This window comes from Mustela putorius, unplaced genomic scaffold, assembly GCF_011764305.1.
Source record: "Mustela putorius furo isolate JIRA1106 unplaced genomic scaffold, ASM1176430v1.1 tig00003871_pilon_pilon_pilon, whole genome shotgun sequence".
In the NCBI taxonomy this organism is placed as follows: domain Eukaryota; kingdom Metazoa; phylum Chordata; class Mammalia; order Carnivora; family Mustelidae; genus Mustela; species Mustela putorius.
Window position 1 is genome coordinate 1,662,571 of NW_025422023.1, and position 15,190 is coordinate 1,677,760.

General features: G+C 34.1%; 1 protein-coding gene across 2 annotated transcripts in view; it reads left to right on the forward strand.

Annotated features, from left to right (window-relative positions):
• GRID2 (glutamate ionotropic receptor delta type subunit 2) overlaps window positions 1-15,190 on the forward strand; it is a 1,483,500-nt gene that overhangs the window by 785,207 nt on the left and 683,103 nt on the right. For both annotated transcript variants that reach the window (XM_004756063.3, XM_004756062.2), the window contains exon 3: window positions 3,091-3,375. In XM_004756063.3, the coding sequence (XP_004756120.1) occupies window positions 3,091-3,375 (285 nt within the window). The remainder of the gene's footprint in view (window positions 1-3,090; window positions 3,376-15,190) is intronic.

The window sequence follows — 15,190 nt, forward strand, 5'->3', positions numbered from 1 at the left end:
ATAAACACGTATCTTCTCTTCTTCAACCAACATTTTACATTGGTAAAATGGGGCAAATGGGGCAAAATAGGTGTCAAATATCTCCTTGATAGGTTACTTTGTAGACCTATTCGTATATGTGCCCAACCAGCATTGTGTTTGGGGTCAAGCAGTTTCAATTCATTTTAGGCATATGGGCTCTTCCTTTTCTTCTTAGTGGATAACCTCTTTTTACCAAACTTGACAATAGACAATCTCCAATTGAACTTTTGCCTATGAAGACCTGTCTATCTTTTCTTTACCACACAAGATTTTAAGGTTACCAGTATCATTCACTTACTATAGCGAAAAGCATTTTGGATGATGAGTTAGAGTCCTGGATCTTCTATTTATTTTAAGGAGGTACCCTATGTTTTCTTGACAACTGTGAACAACAGAAGGTTGAGCACTATAATAAGATACATGTCTAAAACTTGCAGGCTACTACTTCTCCTAGTCTCTTCCTATGAGAAACCTAACACCACGATTTTGGTAATCTTTCTGAGTCTCAAAATCTTTCTCAAACTAGTGTTCCAGGATGCCAGCTTACCAACCCAGTCACAGATAGCATAGCAGTTAAAGATGATTTTCCAGCCCTGGATTACCTAATTTCTAAATTTCCTTTCAGGTTTAATATTACATGGTTTTCTGATTGTAATTTTTGAGGATTCTTATTTTGATTTTATAGAGACTTTTCAGTCATTCTTGCTTATATATGTAACAGGATAGATGATACCAAATATTAATAAAAGTAATACATTTGTTTATATAATAATAACAATTGTTTCTAGTACTTGCTTAGTTTGTGTTCTTACTAATAGAGGTTAATAGGAAGTAACATAGCTGGTTTGAAGAAATCACAGAATATGTACTAAAGCAAATTTATATGATAAATAACAATTTATATATGGCTCCAGAGTTTTTCTTTTTAAATATGAAAATTAAAATAGGCGATTTTCATATGTGACAGCATGTAATACTTTAAACTGAATTCTCTCATCTCAGCTTCTGTACTTAAACTTTATAGCTCTTATGATAGATTTATGTAAACTGTTACATTTATTTGATCATTTTAAATTACTGTAATCTAAACATGAAATTCAATTCTGTATAGCTTAAGATATTCTCCATATTTTGATTTTAAATGCTAAATGAGCCAAACTTTTAGACAAAATCTTTTTTAAAAAGTGATTTCCTATTTGCTTATATAAATCAGTAATGGTCTTATTTCCTACTATGAAGTGGCAAACTTTTGACCAGTGTTTTTGCCTAAATTCATTGAAAGTATAACTATAAGTTCATATTGCTTTTATAAATGTTGAATTCACAAATATGAGTAGGTTCTATGATTTTTACTGAAACTTCAACCTCAGCCAGTTATGGCCTAAGAAGCATTCATCCCTGACGCTACCTTTCAAATGCATTTGAAATCGTATAACCTGTCTTACGCTTGAAAATAATGTCCCTCCCTGATTATTACTAATTTATTTTGTATGTACTGATTGGCTTAAAATTAATCATAATCCATTTATTTGGTGTTTATATGCATGTCATTTGTAGAGTACTTCTAAGCTTGCCCTTTGTCAGCCTTCATTAGCTGGCCAGTTAATAACATGGAGGTACTTCTCATGTAACTTTGTTTTTGATTCTTTAAAAAAAAACAAAAAACCCTCTGCAAAACAGATTATAATTATATATATATAGAGAGAGAGAATATTATACCTGTAATGCCTAAAATCTAGAATAATGCCTGGACCAATCATAATAACTGGCCTTCTGAAATAAAATTTATTTTATCTTGATTCCATCTGAATTTACTTTTGATTTTCTTTCTAATCTCTTGCCTTCAGAGATTGGCATTATGAGATCACTAAGATATCTTAACTCTTATTAAGACTTATTAAGAGTTAAGACTTATTAGGGGGAACCTAGCTGGCTCTGTCAATAGAGCATGCTACCCTTGATCTCAGGGTTGTGAGTTCAAGTCCCACATTGGCCACGGAGATTACTTTTAAAAAAGAGAAAGAAAATTAAGACTTATTAACTTTTTATTTTTTTAAAGATTTTATTTATTTACTTGACAGACAGAGATCACAAATAGGCAGAGAGGCAGAGAGAGACAGAGAGGAGGAAGCAGGCTCCCTACAGAGCAGAGAGCCCGATGCGGGGCTCAATCCCAGGGTCCTGGGATCATGACCTGAGCTGAAGGCAGAGGCTTTAACCCACTGAGCCACCCAGGCGCTCCAAGACTTATTAACTTTTTTTTCTATATATGTTATGTCTTGATAAATACTTATAATTTATATTTGACCCAGTTTTAAATATGTTCTGAAGTAAACATATATGCATAGACAGAATAGTTAAAATGAAATTAAAACACAGATAATAAATCATATAATAAAGATTAGAAATTGTTCAACTAGAAACCAGAATGAGATAATTGTTGAAACTCAGTATTTGATTTGACCTTGCATTTTCTGACTGCCAAGAAGAACAAAAAACATTTTCATTTTTCCGGTTTAATAAGAAAGAGTGTCATTAGACTTTTAGATACCAAAATGGCTGTTTTCTGTAGCCAGAAATTCCTTACTTAGGCCTTTCATCTTCCTTTTATTCATTCACCAATTTACATATTATCTGCTTTTTGAAACCTTGCATTACATACTCAATGAAGAATTGTCTTTTCTCTGAATTTATACATTGCTAATTATAAAAGTATAGCTGTTACTAATTGAGTGCCTATCATACGCAAGGCAAATAACAGACACTGAATTATCTCCAATCCTAGCAATAATCCTGCAAGATTCGTGCTATTTTACCCTCTTTGCAGATGATGAAACTGAGACTAAGAGAAGAAAGTAATTTGCACAAGGTCAAATAGCTAATAAGGGCAGAGTTCCTTAGCTGAATTCCGGTAACACTCTGTAATTATAGGATTTCTTCATGGAGAATGTTCATATAAAAAAAAATCCATAGCTGTGTAATAACTCCATAAGCTTTTTTCACTCTTCCTCCAAAAGAGAAGTTATATGAAACCCATTGACATTTGAATATTACTCTGCTTTCTTGCAGCCTGTGAACTTATGAATCAAGGCATCTTGGCCCTGGTCAGCTCCATTGGCTGCACGTCAGCAGGGTCCCTCCAGTCGCTGGCAGATGCCATGCATATCCCCCACCTCTTCATACAGCGCTCAACAGCTGGGACCCCAAGGAGTGGCTGTGGACTCACCAGGAGCAACAGGAATGATGACTACACTCTCTCTGTTCGCCCACCTGTCTACTTAAATGACGTTATCCTGAGAGTGGTCACAGAATATGCCTGGCAGAAATTCATTATATTCTATGATAGTGAATATGGTAAGTGTTTGTGATTTGGGTGAGTTCTATAATATTTGCATGACAAGCAACTTCATTAAATCTTGAAAAACTTCAAGGAGCTTACTCATTGCTATCTGGGGTTTTCTTGTTCTGTCATTATCTTCTTACAATCTAGCAGCAAAAGCAAAAGTCTTGTTAAGTTCAAGTTCAGCTGTTTCTATGAAATCACTTTGAAGTCAATTTAAAAAATAAATACCTATACCTAATGCTCAGTTTATAAATGTTTCTAAAGGGAATCTGACTCCAATATATCTTGAATTTTCAAATATTGAGAAGTCATAAAGACAATACTTTCTTTCTTCCATTTTCAAAATTATTTTATCTTTATAGAATAATAAAACACTGTTTTGGACAGATCCTGGAACACTGAAAATAGATGCCTACTCATATTTACTGGTAAAAAAAAAGAACTGACATATTTCACAACCTTAAGCTCTTTGAAAGTAACAGTTGATATTAGTTAATAGCATGGTATTTTGTCTGCAATATGAAATTTCACAAAAATGCCGAGTAGTATGAAGACACTTAATTTCTTTAATTTCCCAAGATAAAACACAAAACATTAGCCTTATTTACTGTAATTCAAGAAGAAAATACTTAATCTCAGTATTTTAACTTGTGTTACATTAAGAAAAGTGAATAAAAATGATAACTATATTGTTTATTTTTTTCCTGAATAAATCTGTTTTCTAACTGACTGATCCCAAAGATGTTCAAATTTAGTTTCTCCAGTTATTGTCATTAGGGGGAATAGAGATGGATATCATAAAATGAAAGAAAATTAGCAGGTCTTCATGAAGATACATATTTCGAAACATATGTTTCTTTAGAGATTTGCCTTAAAAAGGACTCTCAGAAAAATATTTTCCATTCAGTCTTGATGGGTCTGGATTTTATTTTTTTATTTCAAAAAATCAAGACGATTTCACCCTCTGTACTACAACCAATTTTTTCTTAGCAACTAAATAAACATTTAAAAATAATGGTTTTCTTGTCATCATCTACCCAGCATTGTGAGCAATACTGGAGAACAGTTACACAAGAGCGAGCCAGAAAGTGGCATCAATAGAACTGAGTCAAAACAGGTTGGCAGAAATCTGGAAAGCAACGAATAGGAGCCCCTGTGGACTCCCAGGGAGGGAGAGCAAGTGGCAGTTACATTTAGCCCCAAATATTCAAAGGTCGCATGGGGTTTTGGCAGCCTGAGTAGCAGTAAACTTGATGGGTAGATTTCAGCTAGAAGTCTGTGGCCCTCTCCAGAAGCACAGTAGTCTCCAGGACGGAAATCCTTATTTTTGTTGCTTAATTCATATTATTTAAGGATCACAGAACAAAAACCAAGAGACTGCAATGAATAAAATAAAAAAAAGAAAAAATAATAATTGGCTCATCAGTAAAAGTAAGGGTTGAACACAAATTTGAAATTTGCTGATAGGATTATTTAGTGAACATTGTAAACTCTATCTCTGGAAAAAAATATGTTGAATATGCTTTTGTCAGTTTTCTTTCCGTCACATTATTTACGATTTTTATAACCTTAACTGGCATTCCTTCTCACAATCTCTGCTCAAATATTACCTGAAATAATGAATTTTTAAACTGTAAAGCTTTCTTTCATAGGAGGAAAATATTTTTTAGTTAGTCCTGTCAAAATAGTCCAGTAAAATAGAGAACAGAAAAGTGTTTGTGGTGAAAGTTTTTCACAACATTAAAATGAGAATTTTGCTTTTTCATTATATCCATCCATGAAGGAAGAAAATCCCTTGTTACCTTATTGCCAAGCCCTACCTGGTTTACAGTTAGGAAATTCTCATAAGAGAAGATGTTTTCATTATTGATGAAGTAAATGTTTTCGAAAATGTACACTAAATTCATAGTCATAGAAAATCATTTACATTCACTTGACATTTCTTATTCTCCTTTCCTTTGTTTAATAAGTAAATAAGTTGTTATTATCACAGTGTATGACTGAGTCCTCTGTTAGAAGCAGGGTTTGTTTTAGGAATAATAATAATAACAAAAATATTTCCTTTTACTTTGATGATAAGCTTGCTTTTGACTTACTTTTTAATTTAATAATTCATGAAGAATTACCCTGCTTGTATCCTTAAAATTATTTCCACTAATATTCTTGATTAATAAAAGAAAATTTCCCTTTGATACTCACAATAAACATCGCTAGTAAAGAACTGGGCTAGAGTCCAAAATAAACATCAAACTATCCAAATACCTTCTACTTTGAAGAGGGCTACATGTATTTACATATCCATTCATCAATGTCATCATTTTAAGTTCAAACATTGGAATTATACTTGACTTTTATCTTAGTTATCAGGAATTGCTTTCATTAAGGAATGGATTAAGCATCATCTATGGATGAAATAAGGCATCCTGCTGGAGCCAAATGTGATTGAAGATGTATTTTGCTTATAAAAATATACTTTAAAGAAAAAGAAAAAAAAACGAGATTAGGCTTCTATATCCAGTTAATTAGAGAAACACTTTTTTCAAAAGCAGTTAATTATGATTAAGGGCACAGTGTAAAAGTCTACGTTAAATTCCCTAACAAAGAAAATTCAAGTCTTTGATTCTAAGTAAATGGATGAAAACAGAAAAGAAAATGTGGAAACTTTTTTTGAATGGATTGATTCAAGACATTTTTTAAAAGGCTTGAAAAGAGTTGAGGAAGTGTTGAGCTTTTTAAAAATGTGTCATTTAAGAAATGTTCATTGCTCACTTGCTTAGTGCTTAGTGCAATGCAAAATAAGAAATAAAAAGTTTTACAGAATGTAGTCTTAGCCCTTAAGAAGCTTACAATTAACAAAAGAGGTAAAAATATTTATGACTCTTCTAATCGAGAAAATAGTGTGTTAAGTGTCATGAATGATGCAGACTGCATGCTAATGGTGTTTAATGAAGAAGATGTTGAATTTTTGGCATCAGGGATCAAAGAAGGCTTTACGGGTGGACCTTGACCTTGAAAGTTGCCTTTTGAAATGCTAGCTAACTTTCACAATATGTGAGAGAGAAAGTGTGAACAAGTCTTGTAGCAATAAAATATATTAAAAATAGTATCTCTGAACACTTAATTTGCCAGGCCTAAGAATAAGCATTTTACTTTAAATCATGTAATCTTCTCAACAACTCTATGAAGTAGGTAATATTTTCATCACAATTTTACAAATAAGAAAACAGAAAACAAAAACAAAAACAAAACAAAACAACTGGGTTACTTGCTCACAAAACACAGCTAAGTATCAGAGCTGAGTTCTAAAGTCTGATCAGAGCCTATCTATACTCCTTACTGTGTATAATGAATATAAAGGAGATACAGTGAACTATTCCCCAAGAATATAATAAAAAGGGCTAATCTTACAGAGAGCATTTATTATCCCCAGGCTCTGTTCCAAGTGCCTACACTTATCATCTCATTTAAGCCTCACAACAGCCCTCTGAGGTAGGGGATGATGATAATGATGATGATGATGTTGATGATGATGATGATTTTTGCAAATGAAAAAACTGAGGATGTAAGACATCAGGTAATTTGCAAGTAAGCTGAGAAGCATGAATTCAAACCCTGATAGTCATTTCCATAGTCTTTGCTTTTCACCACTAGGGTATTCTGACACTATGGAAATAAGAGTAAAATTAATTCCTGACAACTGTAAAATTAAAAAAAAAACCAAGTTTACAAATGAAATACACAGAATCATCTTTATTAAAGAGACACGATGATGTCAATCCTGCAGATCCTCACCATATTAATATCATCAAGGAAGAATACTGTATGTTGATTCAGAAGATTGGGTTATCACTGGAAGTATGGAAACAGGACAGTCATGGGCCAAAGGAGGCTGACCCATCACCACAAACAGCTGCCTGCCTGCAGAATAACCATTCTTGCTTTTAAATTTGCCAACTGAATGCAAAGTTCATTTGAGAGACCAATACCTCCCACTGAAAAACTATATTTTTTGGCTCTCTTACAGCTGGGAATTGTGATATAATATTGTCAAGAGCTATGAAGGGTCTGAGATTTTACTTGCATCAGTTTCACGGATGCTGGCAGATAGAGGACAGATAGAGGACTTTAATGCTCATGGTACAGAAAGCAGCGTGAGCCTCATATTAATGCTGCTTCCTCTTGACCTCAAGTCTTACAAGACTACGTGGAGCTACTCCAGTGGATGCTGTACATGCAGTGGGCTTGTATGGCAGCTAAGGAGCCCTGGCTTTGGGAATCTGGATCTTGTATGATGGGCTGCTAAGTAAACCTTCTTGGCATATGTCCAGAAAAAGACACTATCTTCGTTCTAAATAAGTCTCTCTTACCTAGGGAGAGTTTCTGCTTGCATAATATGCCATGAGACACCAAACCTATAGAGAATTGTCTCTCCAAAAGACTTTTTTGTTTGTTTGGCATATATATATATATGCCAGTCCTAAAACCAATCTGGTTAATCTTACTGACAGGAGGTAAGATCAGATCAACTCAATTTGTCTCTTCTGCATTTATCTAAGGACACTATAAAAAAGATTTTTAATAAGTGAGATTGGTATTAACTATGCCCATCAGGGTCCTGGACTCAGCAAGCTAAATAAATCCCATAAACTGTCAAGAGGCTACTTTAAAAAGTCAGAGAGTTTCCTCCTTAAATTTCTGCAAAACCTTTTTACTTGGCCAGAAGCATTGATCCACATACAATAGGATTTATTGGTAATTGCAAATGTTCTACCTGTCTCACAAGGGGAAGTTCTATCATCCAGAACAACCTTGTCCATTGAGCTGAGGCTGACCTGAATGACTTCTAAGGCTGAAATCGTACCATCAATCACTTTAGTGAAATTCACGGGGAAAAAAATCTAATTGGATGATTCCTATCATAGGGAAGACCACCGACAGGACACACCTCAGTAATAAGTCAGATATGGCTCCATGTAGCTTCCCCAAATTAATTAGGTAAGCCTCACTTTAGAGAGACCTCAGTAAAGTACTGTATCATCTGGTGTTGGTGTTTACCTGAACACTTTAAAGTCTCAAAGCCACCCCTAATGTATGACTCGTGTCTTCAGAAGGAGGTAACCTTCACACAAAAACTATAGTTCTGGAAGGGCACATGATGTCCCTGGTGTGGTGTGGGAGGGGACTGGGGAGAAGGAAGTTAGTAAAGAGTGGAGGGAATGGTTAGTTACAGTGCTGGGACCCCCTGAGTGAGACAGTAAGGCCTTCAATATGACTTTTGGTATTCCTAAGAGTTCTCAATTCATACAGGATATTTGAATCCAGCTCTTGATTAGGAGGGACAGCCTGAGGTCAGACAATACGATCTGTCTTTAGTGTTTGTTTCAAGGGTTAACAACCTACTGTTGGGCCTGAAATTTCTTTCTGTGTAAATAAAGTTTCACTGGAGCACAGCATGTTCATTTGTTTGCATGTTGTCTATGTCTGCTTTTGAGCTATAATAGCAAAGTTGTGCTGTTGTGATAGAAATAATATAACCCATAAGCCTAAAATATTACACTATGGTCCTTTTAGAAATTGTTTACTAGCCTCTGTTGTATGGCATCATTCTAGTGATTTTCTTACTGCCTCATGTAATGAATGAAGGTACAGGTAGAGAAGGTATTTGGAGAGACTAACAGGTGTTTTGCAGGGGGACTGTATCCCCTGTGGTTTCCAATAGTCTTTTTGATAAAATTAAGGGAATGATGATCAAATCCTGAGTATAGCCCTCTCTGATGAAAAATAGCAGATCCAGCAGTCAGTTAAATTTAAGGCTTTTAAGTCAATTTGAAAGGTCTGCACCAGGGTATTTTGTTTCAAGAAGAGAACCCCAAGAGTTGTTCTGAAAGACAAAAGTCATTAATGCACATTTATTCTGTCTTAGGGGGCCTAAGGATTTCCCTTCCCTGTGTTGGAGTTGTTGCTCTCCTGTTCCAGAAATATGGCGTGTCCCATTCCAATAACTGTAATTGCATTTTTTTTCTTCACTGATTCCTGTTTGCACTCAGATCTTTTATCAGGAATAGTCAGGTGCAAGACAGGACATTTTTATAAAACTTATGAAGACCAGTTATGTCCCCCAACTTTAGCCTGCAGTGGCCATAAAGGAGGAGGTGACAGTGTATTCACCATGTGTTTATTACCGTCATGTTTCAGAATCATGTCAATCCAACAAGAGACTCCAGGAGGTAGGATTCCAATATAAGTCCAACTCCCTTAAGCTCAATTTAAGCCAGGCAGCCACCCAGGTTTGTCTGGGGAAAGAGAAGGAAGCATCACGCCTAGGAAAGGCATCAATGCACTGAGTCCCAGGCACAATAACTACAAAAATAAAATAAAATAATAAAACAAATTTAATTAAAATAAAATAAAATAAAATAACAAATCAATGGAAAGGCTTAAGTAGCAAGCAACTAACTAAATGTCCACCTTCAGAATATAGCAAAATAAGGCTGTATAAACCTGTAATAAATAAAATAAACAAGGGTAGAAATTAATGAAATTAAAATAAACAATAAATAAAACTAAAAGTCTAAAATGATTAATTCTTGGGGCACCTAGCGGGTTCAATTGGTAGAGCATGTGATTCTTGATCTCAAGGTCATGAGTTCAAGCCCCATGTTGGGTGGAAATATTACTTAAATATTTTTTAATAAAACCATTAATTATTTATAGAGATTAATAAAAGTGATGAATTCCTAGTGAAACAAATTGTTATTTAAAAAAAAACACAGAAAACAAAATTTACCAATACCAGAAATAAAAGAAAAGATATCACTGAGGGACTTCCTTATGGAAAAAAAAAATGTTTTACTGGAAATTCCACCATGGAAATAAAGCAAGAAATAAAAATTAATAGTCATACAGTTTGGAGAGGAAGAAATAAAAATTTCTTTTTATCAACACACAATTATAAACATAGAGAATCCTGTGAAATCTCAAAAAAATCTTGCAAAAATTTTAAGTTCGTTTAGCAAGTTTACAGACTAAAGATGAATATTTGAAAATAATTATATAATAGTGGTAAAAAATCGGAAAGTGAAATAAACAAAATTGTGAAAACTTGCAGTGCCTCAGGAGAAATCTACAAAATGTTGCAGGACATTCACACTGGAAAATACAAAATTTGCCCAAAAGAATATTGGTTGATGGCTTAGAAAATTTAATATCATGAAGATACCCATTCTCAATAAATCAGTTTACAGATTCAATGTAATCCCAATCAAAAATTTGTGGGCTCTTTTGAGGAAATTGGTAAGCTGATTTCAAAATTTATATAGATGTCTAAAGATATCCTATGGTCACAATATTGAAAAATAATAAAACTGGATTAAGTGCTTTACCTGATTTCATATCAGCCTAGGATTAACAAAAAGATCACATTAGGGTTCAGAAGTCTATTCATTTGCACTCAGCCAGTTTGTTATTGACCAACATGCCAAGTCAATTCAGTGGAGAAGTGCTCTTAAGAGTACTGAAACAGGGATGCCTGGGTGGCTCAGTGGATTAAGCCTCTGCCTTTGGCTCAGGTCATGATCTCAGGGTCCTGGGATTGAGCCCCACATCAGGCTCTCTGCTCAGCAGGAAGTCTGCTCCCTCTCTGTCTACTTGTGATCTCTCTCTCTGTGTCAAATAAATAAATCTTTAAAAAAAAAAGAGTACTGAAACAACTGGGTATATATACAAAAAAGGAAGAAAAAAGGATTAATCATAAACCTAAACTAAAAGCTAGAATTATTAATCTTTTTAGAAGAAAACACAAGATAATATCCTTGTGACTTTGTGACATGTGAAGATTTCTTAGACACATCAAAAAATTGAAACTAAAATAATAATTTGGACTTCACCAAAATTCATAATATCTACTCATTAACAGACACCAGTAAGAAAATAAGTAGGCAAATTACAAGCAGGGGAATATATCCCATTACACATATCTAAGAGGCTTATATAAATACATAGTATATGTTATAAGCTCAGAGAATTAAAAAGAAAAATGATTCCTACAATGCAACAATATGAGACCAACAAAAATATACAATTAAAAAGCGGCATAAGGCTTGTGCAGGTAATTCATGTAAGAAAATATATATATGCCCAATAAATATAAGAAGTGCTCAATTTTTAGTCCATAGGTAAAAGCAAAATAAAATGAGATGCCAGTGCATACCCATTAGGTTGGCTGAAGGTCAGTATTACTTGGAAGCAAGAATGTGGCACAACTGGAACACTCATTCTTTGCTGGATGTATGTAAAAGTGTTCAATCACTTAGGAAAGCTGCTCGGCAGTTTGTCACAATGTTAAATATGCATCTACCATATGACTTACCCATTTCACTCCCAGGCATTTTCCATGAAAAATGAGAATGCATATCAACACAAATACTTATTTTCGAATTTTCATATAAGAATTATTCATTCTGTCTCAACCTGAAAACAACCTACATGCTCATCATTTTTAAATCAGTGAAACAAATTGTGTTGTACCTGTACAGTGGAATACTACTCAGCAGTAAAAAAGAATGAGCTTCTGAAATATATGACAACATTGAGTGAAAGCAGCCTAGAATAATGGGTACATACTGTATTATTCTGTTTGTTTGTTTGTTTGTTTGTTTGTTTTTAAGTAGGCTGCACACCCAGCATGGAGCCCAGTGCAGGGCTTAAACTCCTACCCTGAGATTCAGATCTGAGCTGAGATGAAGTGTCAGATCCTTAACCAAATGAACCATCCAGGGACCCCTGTATTATTCCAATTACATGAAATCCAATAATATACAAAATTAATACTGTTAGCACAAATTAAAAATTATTTGCATCTCTGGATCACGAATGGATTATCTAGCAAAGAACACAAGACAAGATAACCTTCTGTGATAACATAAATTTTCAGTATTTTTTTTGAGTGGTAGTTACAGTGGAATACAATAAATATACATGTGAGGTCTGTGTGTTTTATTATATGTAAACTATATCTCAATAAAAAGGAGAAGACATACTAACCCTTTAGATATTTGAAGAAGGAAAAAGAAAAGAAGATGGGGCAAAAATCAATTTGCCTAATGTAGTTTTAAACTAAATAGCAAAATTGGGGGCTCCTGGGTGACTCAATTTGTTAAGAGTCCAACTCTTGATTTTGGCTCAGGTCATAATCTCAGGGTTGTGAGATCCAGCCCCGCATCAGGCTTTCTGCTGGGCATGAAGCCTGCTTAAGATTCCCTTTCTCTCTGCCTCCCCCACTCCGTCTCTGTAAAATAACTAACTAACTAACTAACTAACTAACATAGTTGAATTATGATCATTTAGAGATTGTAGAGTCATATACAAAAATCATTTAGAATCATTTAGTGGATTCTTAGAACCCAAATTTGGTAATAAATCAGAATGACTACAAGAGCTTTTTAATCATCATAATACCTGAGTCCCATCAAAGACTCCTGGAATCAGAATTGTTGCAAGGTATGAAGCCAGCTTTGTTCCTCAAAGAGGCATTTGGAAATAAGAAATTTCAGCAGACCTCTTCTTCAGCATCTTTAATTGATAGCATTGTTCCCCCTTCCCAAATAGTCCAAGAGAGAAAGAACTTACTATATTTTGAAGGAGCTTACTTCACATTTGGACACTGGGTGTTTCTTGTCAGAAAATTTTTCTTGATATGAAACTTAAACACTAATATTGAACAAAATTATCCTTTTCCTGGACTCTTATAAAATAATAATCATTTTGTTTAAAATCATTTATCAGTAAGTGAAGAAAATGATTATGCTCCCTGAACCCTTGTTAGTCTTCTACTACCTAAGTACCATTCTACTACCTAAGTACCTCAGTACCATTTTCAACATGAGCAATTTCCCATTTGCGATGTGTTGTGCTTTTCAAGTATTCCACTTTTCTAAATGTCTTTATCCCTATCTATCTAATTTTTAAGTACCTCTGTATATGATCTGATACATTTACTGATTATACATTAAGCCTAATGCTATCTTATTGCATTAGGAATGCAATAAAAAAAAGAGGGATAAGATTAGAAAGATTAGATTAGAAAGATTATCCCTTAGAAAGAAGGATAAGTCCTCTGTCACTTTTTAGCAAAACAAAATACTACACAACTTGTACCTTGTTTGTTTGTTTCATAATTTCTGGTTTTTTAATATGTTAAATCTTCATTGTATCATTCATCATATTGCCCTATCCCTCCAGTTTTCATCCTCAATTTGCTTTGCTTTCAACCAAATCTCCAAGAGGAAGTTTGGTCAAGTATGTGGAATATGATATTGAGGAAGGCTTATTAAGAGCAATTGGGAGTACTCCAGGTAGGCTCACTACCAGAGAGGTCTATGCAAGGAATTAGTTGAATGTATAAGCCAATAGCTAGCTTCCAGAATCCAGGAACTCACAATGTACAGAAACCAGAAAGTTAAAAGAGTAGTAGGTGGTTCTAAAGTAGAATAAAAGCAGATCTATTTCTTTAAAGGAGGATTCTATTCTGAGAGCATTGATGAGAGGAAAGTTGACTTTGATGCCTGGGAGGACTGAATAGAACTGATTTACCACAGTGACATAAACAGTAATGTTGAAGTGCTCTTCAGTGGATAAGGTACTTGAGTTGTTTAATTTCCATTGCCTAAGACAATATTGGCCCCACAGCCCAATACTGGATTTGATCTATTGACAGATCTATCACATAGATCAAGTTATGAAGATTGGAGGGAAAATATGATGACAGGGATCTAAGCTGCTTGCCACAGTAATGACATGGGGACATGTACATATTGAAAGTAGTTAGATGTCCTCTTACCATAGGCAAATCTCTACTTCAGCTTATGTATTGGTTTCATTCTTAGGCAAGATAGATGCCATTGGTGACTCAAAGAGTATCTTTACAAATTATTATACTAATGAAAGACCCTTTTCATGCTTTGTTTGAGTATCGCATATCATGCATATAGATATGTATCTATATATCAAATCTTAGGCCCTGTTTGGGCCCTAGGCTGATCCTTGAATCAAATAAATTGGCCAAGCACTTGCTGGGCTCTCAATCACCAACCTGAATTACATGATGGGTGAATTACCTCTGGGTGAAGTACATGTGAACACATGTACTTCTTTTTCCAGTTTGAAGGAAACCTTGCTTATAAGAAAAATAATTACTTAAACATTAACTCAATTATTTTAATTTTGTGAATTAAATTTTAAATCTTAGTTTACTATTATTAAATTGAACTATTTGAAATACGTAAATTCAAAATACTCGCTCTTTATAATTCAACATTTAAAATTGCTTTTAAAACATACACTTTTAAAGTCTAGTTTGAATAAGTTTTTGTTTTGGTTTAGCTTAAATTTATTTTATGTTCTCGAACTTTCTGACTTTATCCTTCATGTCAGGATAGTATTTTTTCTTTTACAACAGCATTTTTAGCCCTATGTAAATTTCTACTATAATTTGTTAAACTGAGTATTTCTGAAAATCAGAGACCTTAAAGTGCATAATAGGTGTTGGTAAAATATCTTAAAATGGAAATGATTAAATTAAATATCTTTGTCTCTCTATATAGAAATATATATTTTTGACACCCATAGGCACAAAAGCAAAGAAAAAAAACTAAACTCTAAGGATTATCAAGTGGGTTACTTATGGGCTCTCCCACGTTCTCAAAACATTGGTTTAATGATTCCAAATTAAAGGTCAATATGGAGTCCAGTGACCTGAGATACTTAAGCACTACCTTTAAGTACATCAGTGTATCACCCGTTCCCTACAATTCCATTGCCATATGGTAA